Source organism: Dermacentor andersoni, chromosome 4 (genome assembly GCF_023375885.2).
Source record: "Dermacentor andersoni chromosome 4, qqDerAnde1_hic_scaffold, whole genome shotgun sequence".
Classification (NCBI taxonomy): Eukaryota; Metazoa; Arthropoda; class Arachnida; order Ixodida; family Ixodidae; genus Dermacentor; species Dermacentor andersoni.
The window spans coordinates 95,389,823-95,410,247 of record NC_092817.1 but is presented as its reverse complement, the minus strand read 5'-3'; the positions used below and the strand labels follow the sequence as shown (position 1 = coordinate 95,410,247).

Below are 20,425 nucleotides of genomic sequence, written 5' to 3'. Positions count from 1 at the left end.
TGGTGGTGCTTAGTCCTCTAGTTTTGTGTGTGCCTTGTGTGTGCACTTTGTAATGAGCCAGCTATGCTGCGAAAGAGTTCCTAGTGCTCCATCTGAACAATGCTTGAATGTACACAAAAGATGAAATACAGAATGCAATTTCAACTCCGCGAGGGCAACATATTGCTTCCAGTCCACTTGGCATGTGAGAGTGCCAAGACATATAATCGAGTAAAGGTCACTGACAAGCTAATACTAGCAAGAGGTTTCTTACGGCCATCTAACAACAAGCCTCAATTTGCCCAAAAAGTTAACACCAACGACACTTACAAGTTGTTGAAGCACAAAGCAGATGATATGCAGGCACCTTGGAAAGCCTTGAATGCCACATGGTAGCAATAAAAGCCCAAAGACAAGAGTTTGGAGACACAAGACACCGCAGAGTGTCCATGTTATGGTTTTATTTTAAACTTCCTTTTTTTTTCTTCCAACACTTCTTTACAATACCAACAAGTACACAAGCAGTAGTTCCTAGGCCAAACCATGACCCTAGCACGCGCACCATTTAGTTGCCTTAAGGTCATTGCAGCAGCACTGCGTGCTTCAACCCCACTGAAGGAAAGAAACTGCTGCTCAAAGCCGGAGTCAAGCAGACAAAAATAGATCCCCCGTCACACTGGTAGGGCACTTTCACCAGAAGACACTTTCCACCTCCGACAAGAGCAGCATTTCCTCCCTTCCCAACAGTGAGGGACCTCTGCGCGATTTGACAGAAGTTCTATACACTTAAAACGCAACGCAAGAATTCTGAAAAAGAAAACCACAAACAAATACTGTACAGTATATACAAACAAACCTAAGTGTGCGTGCAATTCCACAGTGTTGTCTTCTCTAAGTGTCATGTACACACGAGCTACCGCTCCGAACCGCTTGCGATGGTGCGCAGAGCAGGCAGCCTTGAAAGGTGATCTAAACAGCAGGGGATAGCCGATGGTCATGAATATGTTGCATGGGGGAAGAAAAATCTATTTTTGTTCAAAGGACATTGGTCGAGCACGGCGCACCACCGTCAAGTGGTCCGAAGGACAATCCTATTTTCTAGAAACAGCCTTGTGTCAGCTACTAACAGCCTCTCAAGTGGCTCTAGACAAATAGCTTTTATGTATATACTCGCTCTGTAGTAGGATGTGTCACTTTTGGCTGAGACAAGTTTGTGTGAGAGCGTGTGTGTAGAGTGCACTGCCACACCGCATATTCATTTCCTCTGAGGGAAAAAAAAAATTTTGTTACTTTGTGAGAGTTGTTCCACAGTACACTGGTTGTTGCCTAAAATATGTGGTATAAGCACTTTTTTTTTTCTCTCCTACAAGGGCAGCATTCTGTGCCAGCTACAAAACACACTCACACGGATACGGACACTTTCCCACATCCTCGTCGCTAAGAGGGACGACAGCTGGGGGAGCAACTAAGATTTGTCGCTCACGTCTACCGTTTAACATGCCTCCGCAACTCTAAAACATTCTTTTGCTTCTCTCCTTGAAACCTTCATCCATGATGGTGGGTCCGCTACCTCAGAACATTTTTGTCGACACAGGATGACATGCAGGCAGTGGTAGCGTCACCTAGGATCGGAGTAGCTCCACAGCACACTTCAAGGCCATCAGAAATGAGCAGTATGTGTTGTGACTGCAAGAAGTCAAGTAAGTGCCAGACCATTGTTCCTGCATTTTAAGGCTCCCAAAAATAAACAAGCAATTTGTTCCCACTTGTAAAAAAAAACTTCAGCTTCACAAGCCCCAAACAGATGCTCATCAAATTAATTTGAACAGCCAGACCAAGGTCACCATGCAAAGAAAACTAAATCTGGAAAACCAGGATTGCTGAGCTGCTCTACTTTACCACTGCGGGAAAGCCCAATAGCGACAACAAACGTAACAAAATCAGGGCACAAGCAGCTGTCCTTTGCACTTATTCCCGTGATTGTCCTCTCCGTAACACTCTCCGGGATAGCTGTTAAACCTCTCAATGCAGTCACCCTGGTACTTTTGGTCTCGTCTCACCAAGGGGATTGTCTCTACAAAGGTTGCACACGCACGTGTTTGTGTCTGCATGCTGCATATCACAGAAAAAACAAATGGTTTTGCTGGGAACCACACCGGTGCTCTTTTTTTTTTTTTTTTGCCTTGAAAGCTTCTTGCACTTCAAAGGCACAAGAAAAAGAAATAATGTACCAGGAATGTACTCTCCGAAAACACTCCAACAACAAACTCAACAGGTTTCCAGACAAGAGTTAAATAAAGCAAAGACTTGTTCCCTAACACAGTCCTAAGCAACCTCTGCTTTCTTCTGCCAGCAGTCGCACATTTTTCAGTGTCTGATCGACCCCTGACTACACATTGTTTCTTCTCTAGTGACTGCAACGCAATGCAACACACAGTACTCCTTAACTCATCATCAAATCACTTTGACAACACCTGGCTCCCCAACCACAAACCCAAATAAATACGAGTCCACTTGTCATTGATCCTCGACAGAATATAGAAGTGGCCATGTTTCTAATTACAAAGGCAAAGTGGCAACAAAAATAAAATAAAAGCGATACGAGATGCCAGTCTCGCAAAAGCGAAAACGGTGGGCAGCAGGGTTTGGTGGAAGCAAGATAGCAATGCTCAACCACAACATAAGAATAAGCAGGGGATGAAGGATGGTGGCAGGTTGTGTGTGTGTTGGGATAAGAGCGCACACTCCTCCTGTAATGTGTCGTGAGCTTGACGGTTTGGTCCGCATGACCCAGGGAAAAACCATCGTCAAAAATGCCAGCTGCACAGTGCAGAAAGTGAGAGGACGACAAACGGGGCTGCCTGTTCGCCTGTTCTTGTACCCTTCCTCTCAAGGTCGTCAGAAAGTGGGCAGCATGTGTGCATGTGCTCAGGTGGCATGCACCTGGTTGCTGACCCACAGTTCAGACAAAGCCCCAGGCCTCGAGTGCTTTGACCACAAAGTCTTCCTTTGTGGAGAGAATGTCATTCTCGTAGGTCTTGCAGCGACGACTCCGCCCGTGGAACAGGTCGCCGTCCAGCCACAGCCCAAACTGTCCACTGCGATTCACAGAATGATGAATGTCAATACTGATGGCAAGGCATGTGCACAAGCAGTACCTTGACTGTGAGAGACACAGTATTGGAGAGCTATGGATCAATTATGACCAGTGATGCCAGGTCATAGGTCATGCTAGTTACACAAGTACAGAAATTGTAATTTTTCATACAGATGATGCTTCAGGCATTGCAAGCATGCTGCTGATTCGCATATTAAAAATAACGTCATTACCATGAAATAATGACCTGCCTTGCTTCTTAGCCTGTACATGTCTTCCTTCAACAAGAGCTCCAGTAGTTTCCATAAGTATGGAATTTTAAGATCTTGGAGTAGTTTAATTTTATATTTTTTGGGGCAAGCTTTAAGTAATCTCAGTTAAGTGGTACATGCGAAGTCCAGAAAATGGCTACACCATCAAACATTTTGGCATTGGTAGCCGACGCTTCCCGGGTGGTTCTAGAATAGCAAGCTTTCTTTGTCACAAAGCAAAACCCAACATAAAACATGGGGTCATATATTTCCGTAGTTCACGGCCACACAAAAATAATGTTTACAGATATTTATTATCCACATCTAGCTCTGTCTAAAGTGAGAAAAGGCTCTTTTCCACTATTATTCTTTTGCACTTAAATCTAGACAGGCAATACATTTTAACGGTAAATACACAGTAGAATCTCATGTGTTATCGGGAAAAAAGCGATAAACGATGCACTAACTAGAACAACATACCACCCGAAGTCACTAAAAATGGGCTGACTCAACTGTAGTTGACATCTATGTAACGTGAGGAGTTGCACGAATCGTTGCAGCAGACACACTGATGCACACCCAGCTGGTGGGGCTCGAGCAGCCTGAGAAGCACATTGTCATTTTTTGCAGCTTCAGCAAGTTTACGTCAGCACTCCTCCAATTCAGCCTGTGTCAGCAGCTTCTTCAGGAAAGGCATTTTGGTGGGAAGTTTGACATGCTCACACAGCGAGAATGTTGTGGCAGGAAAAGTCAACGCTTGTTGAGCTTTTGGGACCCAAGTGGCACGAAAGTACTTTGCAGTTTTCCTACCACGTAGTAGTTTAAGAAGGCAATGAGAAACCGAAATGAAATCGAGCTGGTTGCTAGTGGGCGATGCAGGAATGCGATGCCAACAAAGTGAACATGACGCCCACTTCATGCCGCCTGCAGCAGGGAACCACGACACGTTCAGGTCATCGCATATTAAAGGCATGCAGTAGGCTTCCAATGGCACTTTCACCACACGCGCTGTGAAAAAGATAAATGAAGATGCTTACATCATAAAATAGTTGGCATCTATAGTTGTGAATGCAACGTGTGGCTACCCACAAGTAGATTTGCCAGTACAGAAAGAAAAAACAATGTGTGCCGGCATTTTTACATGACATGGGCAGGAAAGTACTGCGGGGAAGCTGCCATGGCACTTGCTCTTGATTGTGCATGCCTCGTGCCTCGTCTTGTTCACATTGATTCTAGCAGCCGGAAAATGTATGATATTATTACAGTTTGGCAATGTACTGAATGTTGGTGCCAAAAGACTTTTCCGGGAATGTATTAACCAATAAAAAAGAAATGTAATTGCACGGAGTTATTTTTCGTGTTTTCAATCCCGGATGTTGGCACCAGGAAATCATATGAAACAGTATCATATCTACAAAGTCCTAGTGCATTTCTGTATGGAGCTTGAATATTATGCTTTTTCCAGAAGTTTCAGGAAGCTCAAACTGCAGCTGAGTTTAGTGTATTTTGAAGGTTCAAATACAGTGGAACCCCAATTATACGACTTTCTCGGGACCGCGAAAAGGCATCGTAAAATGCGGGCGCTGTAAAATCCGAGCATAAATTATGCCTATAAAAATACTACTTATTTCGCGCAACGGATTTACGAGAAACTTCAATGTGAACTGCGAACATACTCTGCAGGGCTTGGAAACCCAAATTACCAAAAAAGTAAATGTGATAAGAATTAATGCTCAATTATGCTTTATTCAAACGAACCTTCACGGCACTCCTCTGCCCGTTGCCGCGATTCTTGCCAGCCAGCGTGAATATTAAAAAAGTCGGTAAGTTTCTTTTGGACCTCATTTGATCCTAGAACCAAGACCTTTCGCTCGAGTTGGGCAACATCCAAAAGGAGGTCCTCTGCGGTGTCGCGTGAACAGTTGAAGTTCCGGATGGTGTCTATGTGCCGTAGCACCTCGGCGAACGTTAGGCACAGGCACAGCATCTGTGGCGTCGTCGTTGTCCCCGTCCTATGTCGCAGCAGTGTCGGCACTAGGCAAAGCCTCCTCTATGAGGTCTTCCAGCGACACCTTGCCGCAGATTGCAACGTTGTTGTCAGCCTCCACGTACTCGGTGAAGGTCGTGGTGAGGTTTAAACCCTCGAAATCGTTGTCGGCGAAGCCTGCATCAGCCTCGAGCAGCACCAAGGTTGTCGCGTCCCCAGATGAGGAGGCAGTCTCTCGCTTAAAGCCACAGTGCTTGAACGAGTTAGCGATTGTGCTTCGCGATATTGCGTTCCACGAACTGGCTATTATTAAAATGCATGGCGTAAAGCACAGTGATCTTTCTTTCTAACTCGCCATGCTCCATAGCTGCCAGCCAACGCTGCACTAACCGCTTCCGGTACCCTTGCTTGACGCACTTAATGATGCCGGCATCCAGCGGCTGCAGCCGGCTTGTGCAGTAGGGCGGAAAAAAAAAACAACCTTTATGTTCCTCAGGCTGGATGTATCGGGTGGGTGGCATGGTGCGTTGTCCACGAAAAGCAATATTTTCCTCACCTTAGCACCCATTTTGTTATCCAGCTGCTGCAAAAAATTGCTGAAGAGTGAAGACGTCATCCACGCCTTTTTGTAGAAGTTGTAGCTGCACGGCAGCGTCTTCAAGTTCTTAAAGCACCGTGGCTTTGCAAACTTTTCAATAATGAGCACGGGCAGCCACTTGGAACCGTCCTCGTTAGCACAGAATAGTGCCGTCGCACGCTCTTTACAACGCTTGCCACCATAACAGCTGTCACCCTTATACGCAAGGGTTTGCTCGGGCTGCCTATGGTAAAAAATACCGCTCTTATCGGCGTTGAAAACGTCGCAGGGCTTCTATGCAGCAATGGTCTTCGGCAGCGACTCCATCCACTTGTTCACCGTCGAAACGTCCACGGAAGTGCTTTTTCCGCAGGAGCGGCTGTACTCAATCCTGTTTCGTTTTTTAAAGCGATCCAGCCACCCGTTTGATGCCTGAAAGTCGTTGATGCCCAGACGCAATGCCACATGGTCCACCTTTTCTTTTAGAATAGTGCCGTCAACGTTGATCGCAGAGCTCCGTGCTTGATGCAGCCACTTGAGAACTTTTTCTAACTTCTCATGCTGTCCTTCTTTTGTTGCTTTCCGCTTGAGCCCCAACTTGTTGGCATTCTGCAGTATCACCATTTTGTTTGCCAGGATCGTTTTAAGCGAAGATTCAGATATCTTAAGGTCCCAGGCAATGCTGACTTTCGTGGCTTTATGCCACTTTTCTGCTTCCTTGATAATATTCAGCTTATCGCCGAGCGGCAGAGCTGTCTGCTTTCGGGACATCGTGCATCGCATTGCTCCACACACCTCAATACCTCCGCTGAATGCTGGTCGCTAGTATTACGACGAAGAACACGTGCAATAAACCTAGACCTCTCCGGGCTACCTTGTCGGCGATCTGCTGCTGGGAAACTGGAAGGAGAGAAACGCTTCCCTAACGAGACGAGAGGCAACGCTGCCGAGAAGAGAGGGAGAAAGCGATTGTGGAGAAGAAAGGCGCTATTTCAGCACAGCGAGCGTCGCGGGCGGCTACTGGTGGGGAAGACAGAAACGAATGATGAGACGAGGCAGGGAAGAAAGCTGCGCCGGAGTGAACCGGTCAAGCGGTGTCAAGCGCTCCGCATGTGGAGAGACAGAGTGAGGAAAGAGACCCGCGGCACTTTTCTTTCATCCGCCGTTCTGTCTTGCGCTTCGCGAGGGTTGCCGTATAATGCGGGTCAGGCGTAAAATTGCGTCGGATAACCATGGTTTTTAATGCATTGCTTCTATGGGGACTTCGCAGGGACTGCACTAATCCATCGTAAAACCCGGGTCGTCGCAAAACCGGGGGATGTATAACCAGGGTTCCACTGTAGTGGGTTTTTTTCTCAATCTTTAGTTGGCAACATTGGTTATGACCACCTGGGGTTCTTTAATAATTGCCTAAATCTAAACAGATGAGTTTTTGGAATTCACTCTCATAAATACGTGTCCACTGTGACTAGGAACCTGATAGACAACCCTGTGCTTGGCAGCAGAATATCATAGCCACTGACCCATCACAGCAAGTGGATGTCAGCAATACATTGACAATCAAATGCCACTCATTGGTTGCTCATCATGCAATATGAAAAATATTGAGACTAGTGGTTTTACCTAAATCGTACTTGGTAAATCTCCCAGCCACAGCTTTTCTCCAAATTATCCATGACGACAAGATTCACAATAACTTGTTTCTCGCCTAATCTGGCTGGTACTGATAAAGGTGCACCTAACTCTGCAAGTGCTAAATACTGAAAATATATCATGCCAAGCCTGATCCGACAGTCAAAGTTACTGTCATCCAGGAGCATCTTTTACGTCACCCTCTTTTTATGCCAGAACAAAAATTTCAATGTTACTTAATGAACAAACGACATGCTTCCTAGTCAGCAACACTGGAGCTTTGTGTAAAGTCGTTACGGGGCCAAGTGAAAGCTGCAGATTTATTACGACAGATTAAGCTGAGTATAGTGCTGAAAACATCGATCTCAGGCCATGTTTAGGCTCACACTTCAAGCCTGCATATTAAGAAGTGCTGCTTCAAGTTCAGCCATACAAAGTTCCTTAACATGCTAGAAATATCACACAGGTGTGCCTTTGCATCCTGTGCTCACTTAGGTGCAGCTTCCTAGGCTGGAAATTGAACCTGCAACCCTATGGTCAGCAGCAAAATGTACTGTTAGGGACTTAGCCAAGACAGAAAGTAGAGCTGTACTCACTCTCCAGCACCGAAAGCCAGGGAATCGGCATTACCCTTGATGAAGTACCCATTTTCGCCCGTCCATTTGTACAACTGCACAAATTGGAAAGCAAAAGAGAGATATCTGTCAACCTAAGATATATTCGAGGACAGCGCATACAACTTCTTAACCAAAAACTGAAGACTTTGTCAGAAGTGCACACATTGACTGGTAAAAACCTCTATCTGACACACTAAGCTCTGAATGCTGTGTGGGTGCAGTTATTGATACTAGTACCCATGCCACCTTCCCGACTGATGCTGTGCACAGCTGTCGAACAATACACTTTCGCTATTGGCTCTGGCCAACAGCTGTGCGGCAATGTCATGTCAAGCTCCTAAACACTTCTTGAGTGACTCATGCCTATGTCACATTGTGCTAGCACTGTTTATCACTCCGTTCTACGACACGCAGCTGCGTGCCAATGACGCATTGTCACTTTGCCATGAGTGAGCAGGGCGTGTAACTGGCAAAATAAACAAGCTATCCACAGTGCTGTACAAGGCAGGTTCTCAATAAAGCTGCCATTTAACTTTACTGTGAACAAATACTTTAGAAAAATTACCTCCCTGCTTGCACAAATAATGCTTTTTCACAAAAAAATACAGCCAACTGAAAATACCCCTAGTGGAAGACTTGCCTTGAACTCTGGGTGGAAGGTAAAAAGGAATGATTCTCCTGTGCCATAGAAGTGGTCACTCATTCTCAGAGAACATGATGTCAGAACACCAAAAACCTGCACCATAAAACAAAACAAAAGAAAATACAACTTCCTTCATAACACGCACTCGTCGTTGTTTCAGACAAAAGGGGGTACAATGTGAAAAAGCCAACTCACAGCGCCTTCAGTGTCCAACACTGCAAGCAGAATGGGTGATTCAATCTTGAGCATCTCACGGTAAAGAGTCTTGAGGCTAAAGCCATGCTTTAACGTGCTGTATACAAGTGCCCACGAGTAACTCTCTGCACGTGCTGGAAGGTGCTTGCACAGCTGTTGCAAGAAAAGAAAACAACACATGCAGACTTAGATACGCACATTAGATAGCAGCACTCTTGCACAATCATGACTGTGAACATACTGTGTAAAACATACTTAACATATTGTATCAAAGTTCTGAGAGATGCCTCATCCCCAAAAGACAACCCACCCCTGACTAAGCTCCCGACTTAAAAAATTGAATGTTACCCCTTGAAACTTGCACAGCATATGGATCTAAGCTAGCCAGCTGCATATGTTCCTAGAAGTAGTTAATACAGCTCTGTTCCCAGTGGCTGTGGTCCCCACCACACCAGACCTTTTACGTAAGCTTTGGCTTCCTGGAATGGTATTTTCAAGCGAAACTTGTATTGCTTGACTCGCGCCATTGGTGTGGCTGTCGTCGTGTACAAAAATTAAAATTATGTGTCAGGCTGCGGATTTGAACCACCGACCTCCGGGTTGCGAGACTGATTCAGCCACTGTCTGTTCATCATACGCTCCATTTAAAGCAGGGTTTTATATGCATGAAGAAGTAGACGCAGTGCAGGGCACAAGCCAATCATAGGCACCCCATCCTTCCGAGGCAGGAAAGAGCGTGATCGTGCGTTCGCTCGCTTTGCACCTGCCATTTGCTGCCAGTTCAGGCCCAGCAATCAGATGGGGAGGCCGCATTTGATTTGTTCTGCTGAAAAGCAGGCTGCACTGAAGGAACGGAAGCAGGAGCAGGCTGTGCGTTGTGCGTTCGGCTGAAGAACAGGCGGTGTTTGGTGAACGCCACCGGGAACTCGCTCGAGAAAGGGCTCGTCGTCGATGTACCAACCTCGCCATGAGGGAGTGCAAAGCCGAGGCGTTCCGACAACAAAGAGCCGCGCATCCCGAGCTTCGCTTGCACCCCTCTTCACAGTATCGGAAGGGCGGTCATTTTTGTTATGGCTGCATACTAAGAAACACTACAGTTACTTCATCGACTTGGGTATCTATCTGTAAGAAGGTCAATTCATGCAATAGCTGTCTATTTTCCCAGTGACCTAATCGAACAGGTTTTCACGTAAAATATACCACTTGTCTTTTTTACGCCAAATTTCATAGGCTGCACACGGTAATGCATGCGCAACATGGACACTAAGAACTGTCCCGTAACTTAAGTGAGGTCCTCTACAAACCTCCCGACGATGCTCCTCAGTGAAGATTTCTGTGGAATCAAGCAACTCTGGCAAAGGAAGGTCAGTCAGGTCTAGTGGAGACTCTCTACGCGTTTCACTCATCGACACCACCTGTATGGAAAGCGGAGGGAAAAAAGAGGGAGCGGTGAGATTGTTTCAAACACTAAGATTTCAGAAATTCCGCTTGGATTTGTCAGTACACTAATTAGGTTTCAAGGTGCACAGTGCTTATGTTGTTAGTCAGAAGACAGTGCACTCTAGTACATGGCCTATGTTTGCTCACAACAGATGAATGTGCACAGGTGCATACAAGAAACAAATTTCAGTTGGATCTTATGTACATTAAGAAGAACCGAAAGCAGAAGGGATTACTTTCTGCACTCTTGAGTTACTGACATTACCACAAACTACAGACTCCTTTTTTCCCCCCTCCCTGGAATGATACATGTACCACTGATAATCACAGAAAGCAATCTTCAACTCTTGAACATAACTATTAGGATCTACTGGTGGAAAGCCCGAACTTTAAAACTATAATGTCATGCTCAGGTCATCATGAATTTAGTGGTGGTTTCATGTATTGGGTCTTTAACTACCCAGTAGGTGGCAACAAAAGTTCGCATGTTGAATAGAAGGTTGTTCGCAAGTCTAGGATGCTCCAGACATTCGTAAAATTCACACCTCCACAGGTGACTAGCTGGTGCCAAAACTTCCAATGACACGTCACTGCATGACCTTCTCTTTAACACTGTTTTCTGACATATTCACATGGGAGTGTAACAGAATAATAAACATTTTCTTAGGTGTCTCTGTAAAAAATGTCCGCACTCCATTGCATATTTTTTCACCTCTAAGGCATGCATTGTCAATGCATTCTCATATCCCAAGCAAGATGCACCAGCCAATTCTGTATGGCCATGATGTTCCTGTAACCAACCTTGTGACATTTGGTTGCAATAATTTGCACTATTTTCAGCCGTTTACAAACCAGAAGCACAGTTCAAAGAAATTGTTATTTAATTAAGTGGTGCGTTCTGACACTTCCTATGTAGTAATGCTGAAACTGCCCACACCTAGTACTAAGGAGGAAATATAACCAAGATTCTTGCGTACTCCCCGCTGTGGATAAAATGTAACACAATCAGAGTAACTCCTTGTGTAACCCACCACGGCTGCTCAATGGCTATGGTGTTGGGCTGCTAAGCACAAGGTCGCGGGATTGAATCCCGGCCACCGCGGCCGCATTTCGAAGGGGGCAAAATGTGAGAACATCCATGTACTTAGATTTAGGTGCACGTTAAGCAACCCAGGTGGTCCAAATTTCCAGAGTCTCCCACTATGGCGTGCCTCATCATCAGATCATGGTTTTGGCACGTAAAACCCCACATTTTAATTATCTTTTTTATTTTTAACTCCTTGTGTAGTAAAGCTCGGCTTAGAGTAGGTGCAGGTTGTAGTCCCAACTTTTGGAGGTCCCTCCCCAGTCTTTGACTATGGGACCTCCTAGAGTTACTTTTTCTGTACAAAATTTGAATTGCATCAATAAACTGAAACTAAAACCTGAACTGAATTCCTGTGCTCTATACTTAGTAACCAATCAAACCTGACAAACTTTCTTTATATTAATCCAGGCACCTTGCAGTACTACTGCACTATGAATATACCCTCTTCAAGCAAATACTAGACTATTATTCCTTTGTATGACTACAAACACATGATGCCATGGTGAAATTTTTCCAGGCAATCTTCAGCTCAGTTGTCATCAAAAGCAAGTCTTCCGGTTAGCATGCTTCCTTGGTTTCTGAATATGCTAGCATATTAACAATGCTTCTTCATCTCTAAAGGTTTCCTGTAGTCATGCCATCCACTGAGATAGTAAAGAGTTACAGTCATGTTAATCGACAACATTTTGCAGTAACCCCACTTGTACTTCCACAGGGTGTCTACCAAGTTGACATTTCCAAATTCCATGAGTTTTCCAGGTTTTCCCTGAGTGCCTTTGCGAAATTCCCTGAGTGATGTAGAACTATGTTTTATGGCAACACGGGCTGGAACCATATCGCACGATGCTGTCACTCTTTAGTAAGCATATGAAAAAATCTTTTAAAAGAACCCACTTAATCCAATTTGAATACTAAGGAGTAGTGTTTATGTTATTCAAAAAAAGAATAGAAGGGAGGGGTTAGTAAAATGCACAGCAAATAAAATGTCTTCGAAAGAAATTGCAAATAGAGTCAGACATTCTCAAATACAAATAAAAAGGAGATGCATACAGAAGCAAATATTTTCGAATATGAGCTATTTATACCAACTGATAGCAAGCTCAGCGGTATGAGGCCCGAATTTTGTCACAATTGAGAGTCTCTCTGAACAGCTCGTAAGTCAACCTCAACTGTCCTGACATACTCTCAGCCCGCGCACGACGCCTCAGTGTTGTGTTTCATTGCTTTAAATAATTTATTTTCATTTGTATGAGGGACACCTGCATCTCGGCGTCAGCCAAGAGTGTTTTTTGAGCTCAGGCTCCTTCAAAGAAGCACTCGCATACTTCATTCCCCGTTCATTCCTCAATGCGTCAGTCCTCTCTGTTCTCGTTCTCCTTTTGTCGCGAGTTCGCACTACGGACCATTTGAAGCATACTCTTAGTCAGTTTACAGTCAACGTCCAATTTTTCGGACCCCCTAGGGGCCGCGAATACTTCCGAAAAATCAGGCAGTCCGAAAAAATAAATGCATGTCTTTTACTGCTCTTAAGGGCTCAAGTCAACACAGACAGGTCTGGAAAAGCTCTGAATGCCTGTCAGTACACTTATTAGGCATAGCGGTGCTCCTACTGTGACATGAGAGGGCGGGTGCACACGCGGGTGCACACGTCTATGCTTGTTAAGCTTCACCGCAATACCTTTACTAATGCTTCACCACGTCACACAACTGTACTGAGGCGAAAGTAACTTTCAGGAACCAGCATTAAGGAATGCGCCGTGCTTTCCGAGCTTCGAAGCCAAAATTATTGCTGACAGCGGAGAAATGAAGAAACATGGCACCAAACGGCAAGAAGCTTAATAGCGAACGACGAAGCAGCTAGGCGTAGCGTTGCCGCAGTGGTGGCTACGGCTTCCAGCGGATCTGCGTGCGATAGCGCCGGTTCGAGGCGGCGAGGTAATCAAAATGGCATCGGTGGTGGCTTTGATTAACGCCGTTTCCGACCTGCGGTCACGCAGGACGTCCGGAAAATCGGACGGCAAAGAGTTCTTGGGTCCGAAATTTCAGACATTCTGATACATTGACTCTACGGGGTACGTGGTGGTGCCGCGAAGCCGTCCAAATTATCGGGAATCCGGAAAGTCGGTCGTTGACTCTACACTGGCAACTGCTCCAGCCGACGACAGGGCGTCAAAGACGATTCGTTACGATTCCTGTCTGTTACTCGAGCCAGCATTACCGCGACTTTCGACCCTTTCAATAAAATTAAAGCTAATTTTCCCTGGTAGAGGCACAAAATCCCCGAGTTTTCCCTGAGTTTTTCCAGACTACTAAAAATCCCTGAGAATTCCCGGTTTTCCCGGTTGGTAGACACCCTGTTCTACTTCCGATATAATCAGGTAACATATGTTTAGCTCAGCCCTGATTTGTCTGCTCTAACAAATTTTAACTATAATCGGCTTGTGAAGTTGCAAGTATAAGTGCAAGAAGATGTTGGCGACCATATGCAATAATGCTTTAAAAAAAAAACAAGCATGACAAATGACAGTGTATGGAGAATAAAGGCACGTTGAGCACAAGTACTCCATGCAGTGAAGGAACAAACCTTGACATGTGAAAGAACCGTGCAAAGGATGGAACAAAGTTGAGGTTGGACAAAATGGGCCACGCAAGTTTAAGGGTAGATAAATCGTGTTACATCTGTCTACTCTCGACCTTTGGTTTATCACTTCACATTTCAGTATTGCTTCGAATGACCCACTTCAACATACTTCTGTGATGCAACTGCAAAACGTGCAGAAAGACACTTGCCTCCCAATCACCAGGAGAGACTGCAGCAGCCTCGGGCTGTGCTGTGCCACTGTCAAAAAGCTTGAAGAAGCGCAGAGCACCACTGTGGCCCTTCTTGGAGCCATGGTGGCCCTTGCTGCTGCCACTTATGTCAGGAGTGTCGCGTCCTTCTTCAGTACCGCTGATCGTCCCCATGACGTGGCTGCTGGCAGTGAGCAACTCGGCCTCATCCTCGTCGGCAGGCTCCGGCAACGGCTCAAATCCACGGCTGGCCATGTCAACCCGATGCACATCGCCATACACTGAAGGCGCCCACTTTTCCAAGAAGTAATACAGCTCATCTGCTCTGTAAGAGACACAGCACAGCAAAGAAACACGTGAGAAGAACACAGCACCTCTGCTAGCCATCTCACTTCAGCTCCATGCCAGCAAGTTACCGTCACACAGTTCCTATGCAGTAAAGGCATTCTTGAACACAGGAGACACAGAGAAGACGAGCCCAACTGAGATTTGCGGACAAAAAGAGCTAATGCATACGGTGACATTCCATTTCTATGTTGTCCTACACTTCTTTGAATAATAATATTTTATGGAAAGCTTTAGAGAGCTCCTTCAAAACTATTTTGCATGTCAAAAATATCTATGCCAGCGGAGCATATTCCAAATGCATAATTATCCCCACCCATCATGGTGGCGTAGCTGCTTTGCTGCTGCACTGCTAAAAGGACACTAAAGGCAAATACCAAGTCGACATGGAATGTTAAAACACCATTCCAGACACCTCGCAGTGCTTGCTTTGTGCCAAGAAAAGACTTTGTTCACAAGAAAACAGCATCTGAAGGGTCCACAAACCTTTCATCATCATCATCATAATCATTCTGGTTACGCCCACTGCAGGGCAAAGGCCTCTCCCATACTTCTCCAACTACCCCGGGTCATGTACTAATTGTGGCCATGTTGTCCCTGCAAACTTCTTACTGTCATCCGCCCACCTAACTTGCTGCCGCCCCCTGCTACGCTTCCCTTCCCTTGGAATCCAGTCCGTAACCCTTAATGACCATCGGTTATCTTCCCTCCTCATTACATGTCCTGCCCATGTCCATTTCTTTTTCTTGATTTCAACTAAGATGTCATTAACCCGCGTTTGTTCCCTCACCCAATCTACTCTTCTTATCCCTTAACGTTACACCCATCATTCTTCTTACCACAGCTAGTTGTGTGGTCCTCAATTTAAGCAGAACCCTTTTTGTAAGCCTCCAGGTTTCTGCCCAATATGCGAGTGCTGGTAAGACACAGCTGTTATATACTTTTCTCTTGAGGGATAGTGGCAACTTGCTGCTCATGATTTGAAAATGCCTGCCAAATACACCCCAGCCCAATCTTATTCTGATTATTTAAGTCTCATGATTCGGATCCGTGGTCACTACCTGCCCTAAGTAGATGTATTACCTTACCACTTCCAGTGCCTCGCTACCTATCGTAAACTGCTGTTCTCTTCCAAGACTGTTAAACATTACTTTAGTTTTCTGCAGATTAATTTTTTAGACCCACTCTTCTGCTTTGCCTCTCCATGTCAGTGAGCATGCATTGCAATTAGTCTCCCGACTTACTAAGCAAGGCAATATCATCAGCGAATCGCAAGTTACTAAGGTATTCTCCATCAACTTTTATCCCCAATTCTTCCCACTCCAGGTCTCTGAATACCTCCAGTAAACATGCTGTGAATAGCATTGGAGAGATCGTATCTCCCTGCCTGACGCCTTTCTTTATTGGGAATTTGTTGCTTTCTTTATGGAGGACTACAGTGGCTGTGGAGCAGCTATAGATATCTTTCAGTATTTTTACATATGGCTCATCTACACCCTGATTCCGTAATGCCTCCATGACTGCTGAGGTTTCGACTGAATCAAACGCTTTTTCGTACTCAATGAAAGCTATATATAAGGGTTGGTTATATTCTGCACATTTATCTATCACCTGATTGATAGTGTGAATATGGTCTATTGTTGAGTAGCCTTTACGGAATCCTGCCTGGTCCTTTGGTTGACAGAAGTCTAAGGTGTTCTTGATTCTATTTGCGATTACCTTAGTAAATACTTTGTAGACAATGGACAGTAAGCTGATCGGTCTATAATTTTTCAAGTCTTTGTCGTCCCCTTTCTTATGGATTAGGATTATGTTAGCGTTCTTCAAAGATTCCAGTACGCTAGAAGCCATGAGGCATTGCGTACACTGGGTGGCCAGCTTTTTTAGAACAATCTGCCCACCATCCTTCAACAAATCTGCTGCTACCTGATCCTCCCCAGCTGCCTTCCCCCTTTGCATAGCTCCCAAGGCGTTCTTTACTTCTTCCGGCGTTACTTGTGGAATTTCAAATTCCTCTAGACTATTCTCTCTCGCGTTATCATCGTGGGTGCTACTGGTACTGTATAAATCTCTATAGAACTCCTCAGCCACTTGAACTATCTCATCCATATTAGTAATAGTATTGCCGGCTTTGTCTCTTAACGCATACATCTGATTCTTGCCTATTCCTAGTTTCTTCCTCACTGCTTTTAGGCTTCCTCCGTTCCTGAGAGCTTGTTCAATTCTATCCATATTATAGTTCCTTATGTCAGCTGTCTTACGCTTGTTGATTAACTTAGAAAGTTCTGCCAGTTCTTTCTAGCTGTAGGGTTAGAGGCTTTCATACATTGGCATTTCTTGATCAGATCTTTCGTCTCGTGCGATAGCTTACTGGTATCCTGTATAACGGAGTTACCACCGACTTCTATTGCACACTCCTTAATGATGGCCATAAGATTGTCGTTCATTGCTTCAACACTAAGGTCCCCTGCCTGAGTTAAAGCCGAATACCTGTTCTGTAGCTTGATCCGGAATCCCTCTAGTTTCCCTCTTACCGCTAACTCATTGATTGGCTTCTTATGTACCAGTTTCTTCCATTCCCTCCTCAAGTCTAGGCTAATCCGAGTTCTTACCATCCTATGGTCACTGCAGTGCACCTTGCCAATCACGTCCACATCTTGTATGATGCCAGGGTTAGCACAGAGTATGAAGTCTATTTCATTTCTAGTCTCGCCATTCGGGCTCCTCCACGTCCACTTTCATCTAACCCGCTTGCGGATGAAGGTATTCATTATCCGCATATTATTCCGTTCTGCAAACTCTACTAATAACTCTCCCCTGCTATTCCTAGAGCCTATGCCATATTCCCCCACTGACTTGTCTCCAGCCTGCTTCTTGCCTACCCTGGCATTGAAGTCGCCCATCAGTATAGTGTATATTGTTTTGACTTTACCCATCGCCGATTCCACGTCTTCATAAAAGCTTTCGACTTCCTGGTTATCATGACTGGATGTATGGGCGTAGACCTGTACGACCTTCAATTTGTACCTCTTATTATTAAGTTTCACAACAAGACCTGCCACCCTCTTGTTAATGCTATAGAATTCCTGTATGTTACCAGCTATATCTTTATTAATCAGGAATCCGACTCCTAGTTCTCGTCTCTCCGCTAAGCCCCGGTAGCACAGGACGTGCCCGCTTTTTAGCACTGTATATGCTTCTTTTGTCCTCCTAACCTCACTGAGCCCTATTGTATCCTATTTTGCTACCCTCTAATTCCTTCAATAACACTGCTAGACTTGCCTCACTAGATAACGTTCCAACTTTAAACATTGCCAGGTTCAGATTCCAATGGCGGCCTGTCCGGAGCCAGGGATTCTTAGCACCCTCTGCTGCGTCACAGGTCTGACCGCCGCCGTGGTCAGTTGCTTCGTGGCTGCTGGGGACTGAGGGCTGGGGTTTGATTGTTGTATTCATATACAGTTAAACCTGGATGTAACGAACCTATATGTAACGAATTCCTGGATTTAACGAAGTTTTTGAATTCCCCAACGCTGCCCCCATTGAAGCCCATGTATTTTCGACCTTGATGTAACGAACGCGTTGCGGCGGTTAGCCTTGATGTAACGAACTCCCAAAGCTGATCAGTCATTACTTTTAGCACTTTTAAGGAAAATTCGGCCGAAGAAATGCTCTAGATTATTGAATATTAATGCTGTAAGGAGCCAGCAGCTACGCGAACGCCAGGGATTGCCGCGACCGAGCAAAGTTAGCGATGATGATGATGATGGCGGCAACTAGCGCCGCTCCGTGCCTAACGTAGCAGTCTTTTCAGGCTTTGCTTGTCTAGCGTGGCACCAGGTGGCATTGGTATCGGCAGCTGATTTCTCTTGCAGAATTATTTTGTTTCGTATGGATTTGAGGACAAGCATTCTTATTTTGTGATTTTCATTTGTTTCAACGGCTTAGACACACTTATGTGTAAGAATTCACTTGAAAAGCAACGCTGATAGCCGGTTCTTTCATTGCCAAGGCGCCGGAAGGGAGAGGGGGAGGGACGATGACGAACGATATTCGTCACTTCTTTTTCTTTCTCTATGGATGCGTTGCATTCGCCATCTTGAGTGTTGTCCTGCGTTCTGCACCTGTGCGTGTGTCAACTGTGCTCTGGTACTGGTTTGTCCGACTTGTTTTGGAGGTGCTAGGCCTGCCTGTCGGCGTGTAGTCGTGCGTCTCCGCTTCTAACTGCGTCGTCGGTTGGTCGTGATGAGTTCTACTGCCAGAAAACGAAAAGTTCTGTCTTTTGAAGACAAATGCAGTCTCCGCGGGCGAGAAGAAGAAGGACGTTGCCACCCGTTTCAGCATTCCAGCGAGCACACTATCAACGATTTTGAGTGCGGAACACAGCATCAGAAACGCAGTGGAGTCGGGAACAAGCTCGAAGAAAAAAAGACTGAAGCTGTCCACATACACTGATGTGGACAAGGCAGTGTTCACGTGGTTTTTGGACACGCGAGCCAGAAATGTACCCATAAGTGGCGCGAAGGCAAAGGATTTTGCGTGTATCTTGGGTCATGACGATTTCAAGGCAAGCAACGGGTGGCTGCAGGGATTTAAGAGCCGGCACGGTGTCGTCGGAAGAGTAATCAGCGGCGAATCTGCCTCCGCAGACAGCAATGCTGCTGCTTTGTGGGTGGCTGACAAGCTGCCTGGAATCCTGAGTCGCTTCGAGGCGGCTGATGTCTACAATGCCGACGAGACAGCTCTATTTTATCAAATGCTTCCGGGCCGCACGCTAGCGTTAAAAGGCGATGACTGCCGCGGTGGAAAGCAGAGCAAGCTCCGCATAACGATTCTGCTGTGTGCCAACCTCGACGGCACAGACAAGCGAGTCCCGCTAGTTGTCGGCAAAAGTGCCCGTCCCAGGTGTTTTAAGGGAACGAAGCGTATGCCCGTGAAGTATGTGGCGAATTCCAAAGCGTGGATGACTCGGCCAATATTTTCTGAGTGGTTAAAGGAATTTAACCAGGACGTCAAGCGGCAAGGCCGTCAAGTTTGCCTACTGCTGGACAATTGCTCGGCGCACCACGTCGAGGGCCTGCAGCTGTCGAACATCGAACTGCATTACTTCCCGGCCAACTGCACGTCCCTAATACAACCCCTGGACAAAGGGGTCATTAACAGTTTTAAATGCTGTTACCGGCGCCGACTAATCCTGAAAATACTTCTCGACATCCGTCTGGAACGGGAGATGAAGATCGACATTTATCAAGCAGTCGAGATGCTTGCTGCCTCCTGGCAAGAGGTCAGGGCAGATGTTATCGCGAATTGCTTTTTAAAGGCCGGAATAGCCAAAAACGCACGGGCTGGTGCCGACGAGGAGGAGGCAGACCTTTCTACTCCGTCCAATGTGGCCGAAGCGTGGAACGAGCTATGTACTAACGGTGGTGTACCCGACGACGTTGAACTGACATACTTTTTGTTTGCCGACAACGCCGCCGTGACTACAGAAGAAATGTCTGATGCAGCAGTAGCTGAAAGCGTGCAAAATCCGGATGGCGGTGATGATGGTGCTTGTGAGGCAGATCCGTGTGACGTGCCTACTGCAAAGGAGGTGATGAACGCAATGGACGTTATGCGCCGTTTCGTCGGCTCGCTCGACGATGAAGGAGCTCTACACGATTTAGCCTCTTTGGAGCGGCGTGTTGTGCCTACACTCGTGCCGAAGAAGCAAGCGGAAATTACGCAGTTTTTTAGTGTAAAATAAATGATTGAAGGGTGAGTTCACCTTCACGGATATATTGAG

General features: G+C 45.8%; 1 protein-coding gene across 2 annotated transcripts in view; it reads right to left on the bottom strand.

Moving 5' to 3' along the window:
* Nucleotides 1-398: 398 nt before the first annotated feature.
* mtd (TLD domain-containing protein mustard) overlaps nucleotides 399-20,425 on the bottom strand; it is a 35,371-nt gene continuing 15,344 nt past the window's right edge. For both annotated transcript variants that reach the window (XM_050183503.2, XM_050183504.3), the window contains 6 exons: nucleotides 14,296-14,620; nucleotides 10,283-10,393; nucleotides 8,979-9,131; nucleotides 8,781-8,876; nucleotides 8,120-8,193; nucleotides 399-3,077 (listed from right to left, as the gene is read on the bottom strand). In XM_050183503.2, the coding sequence (XP_050039460.1) occupies nucleotides 2,942-3,077; nucleotides 8,120-8,193; nucleotides 8,781-8,876; nucleotides 8,979-9,131; nucleotides 10,283-10,393; nucleotides 14,296-14,620 (895 nt within the window). In that variant the 3' untranslated portion in view covers nucleotides 399-2,941. The remainder of the gene's footprint in view (nucleotides 3,078-8,119; nucleotides 8,194-8,780; nucleotides 8,877-8,978; nucleotides 9,132-10,282; nucleotides 10,394-14,295; nucleotides 14,621-20,425) is intronic.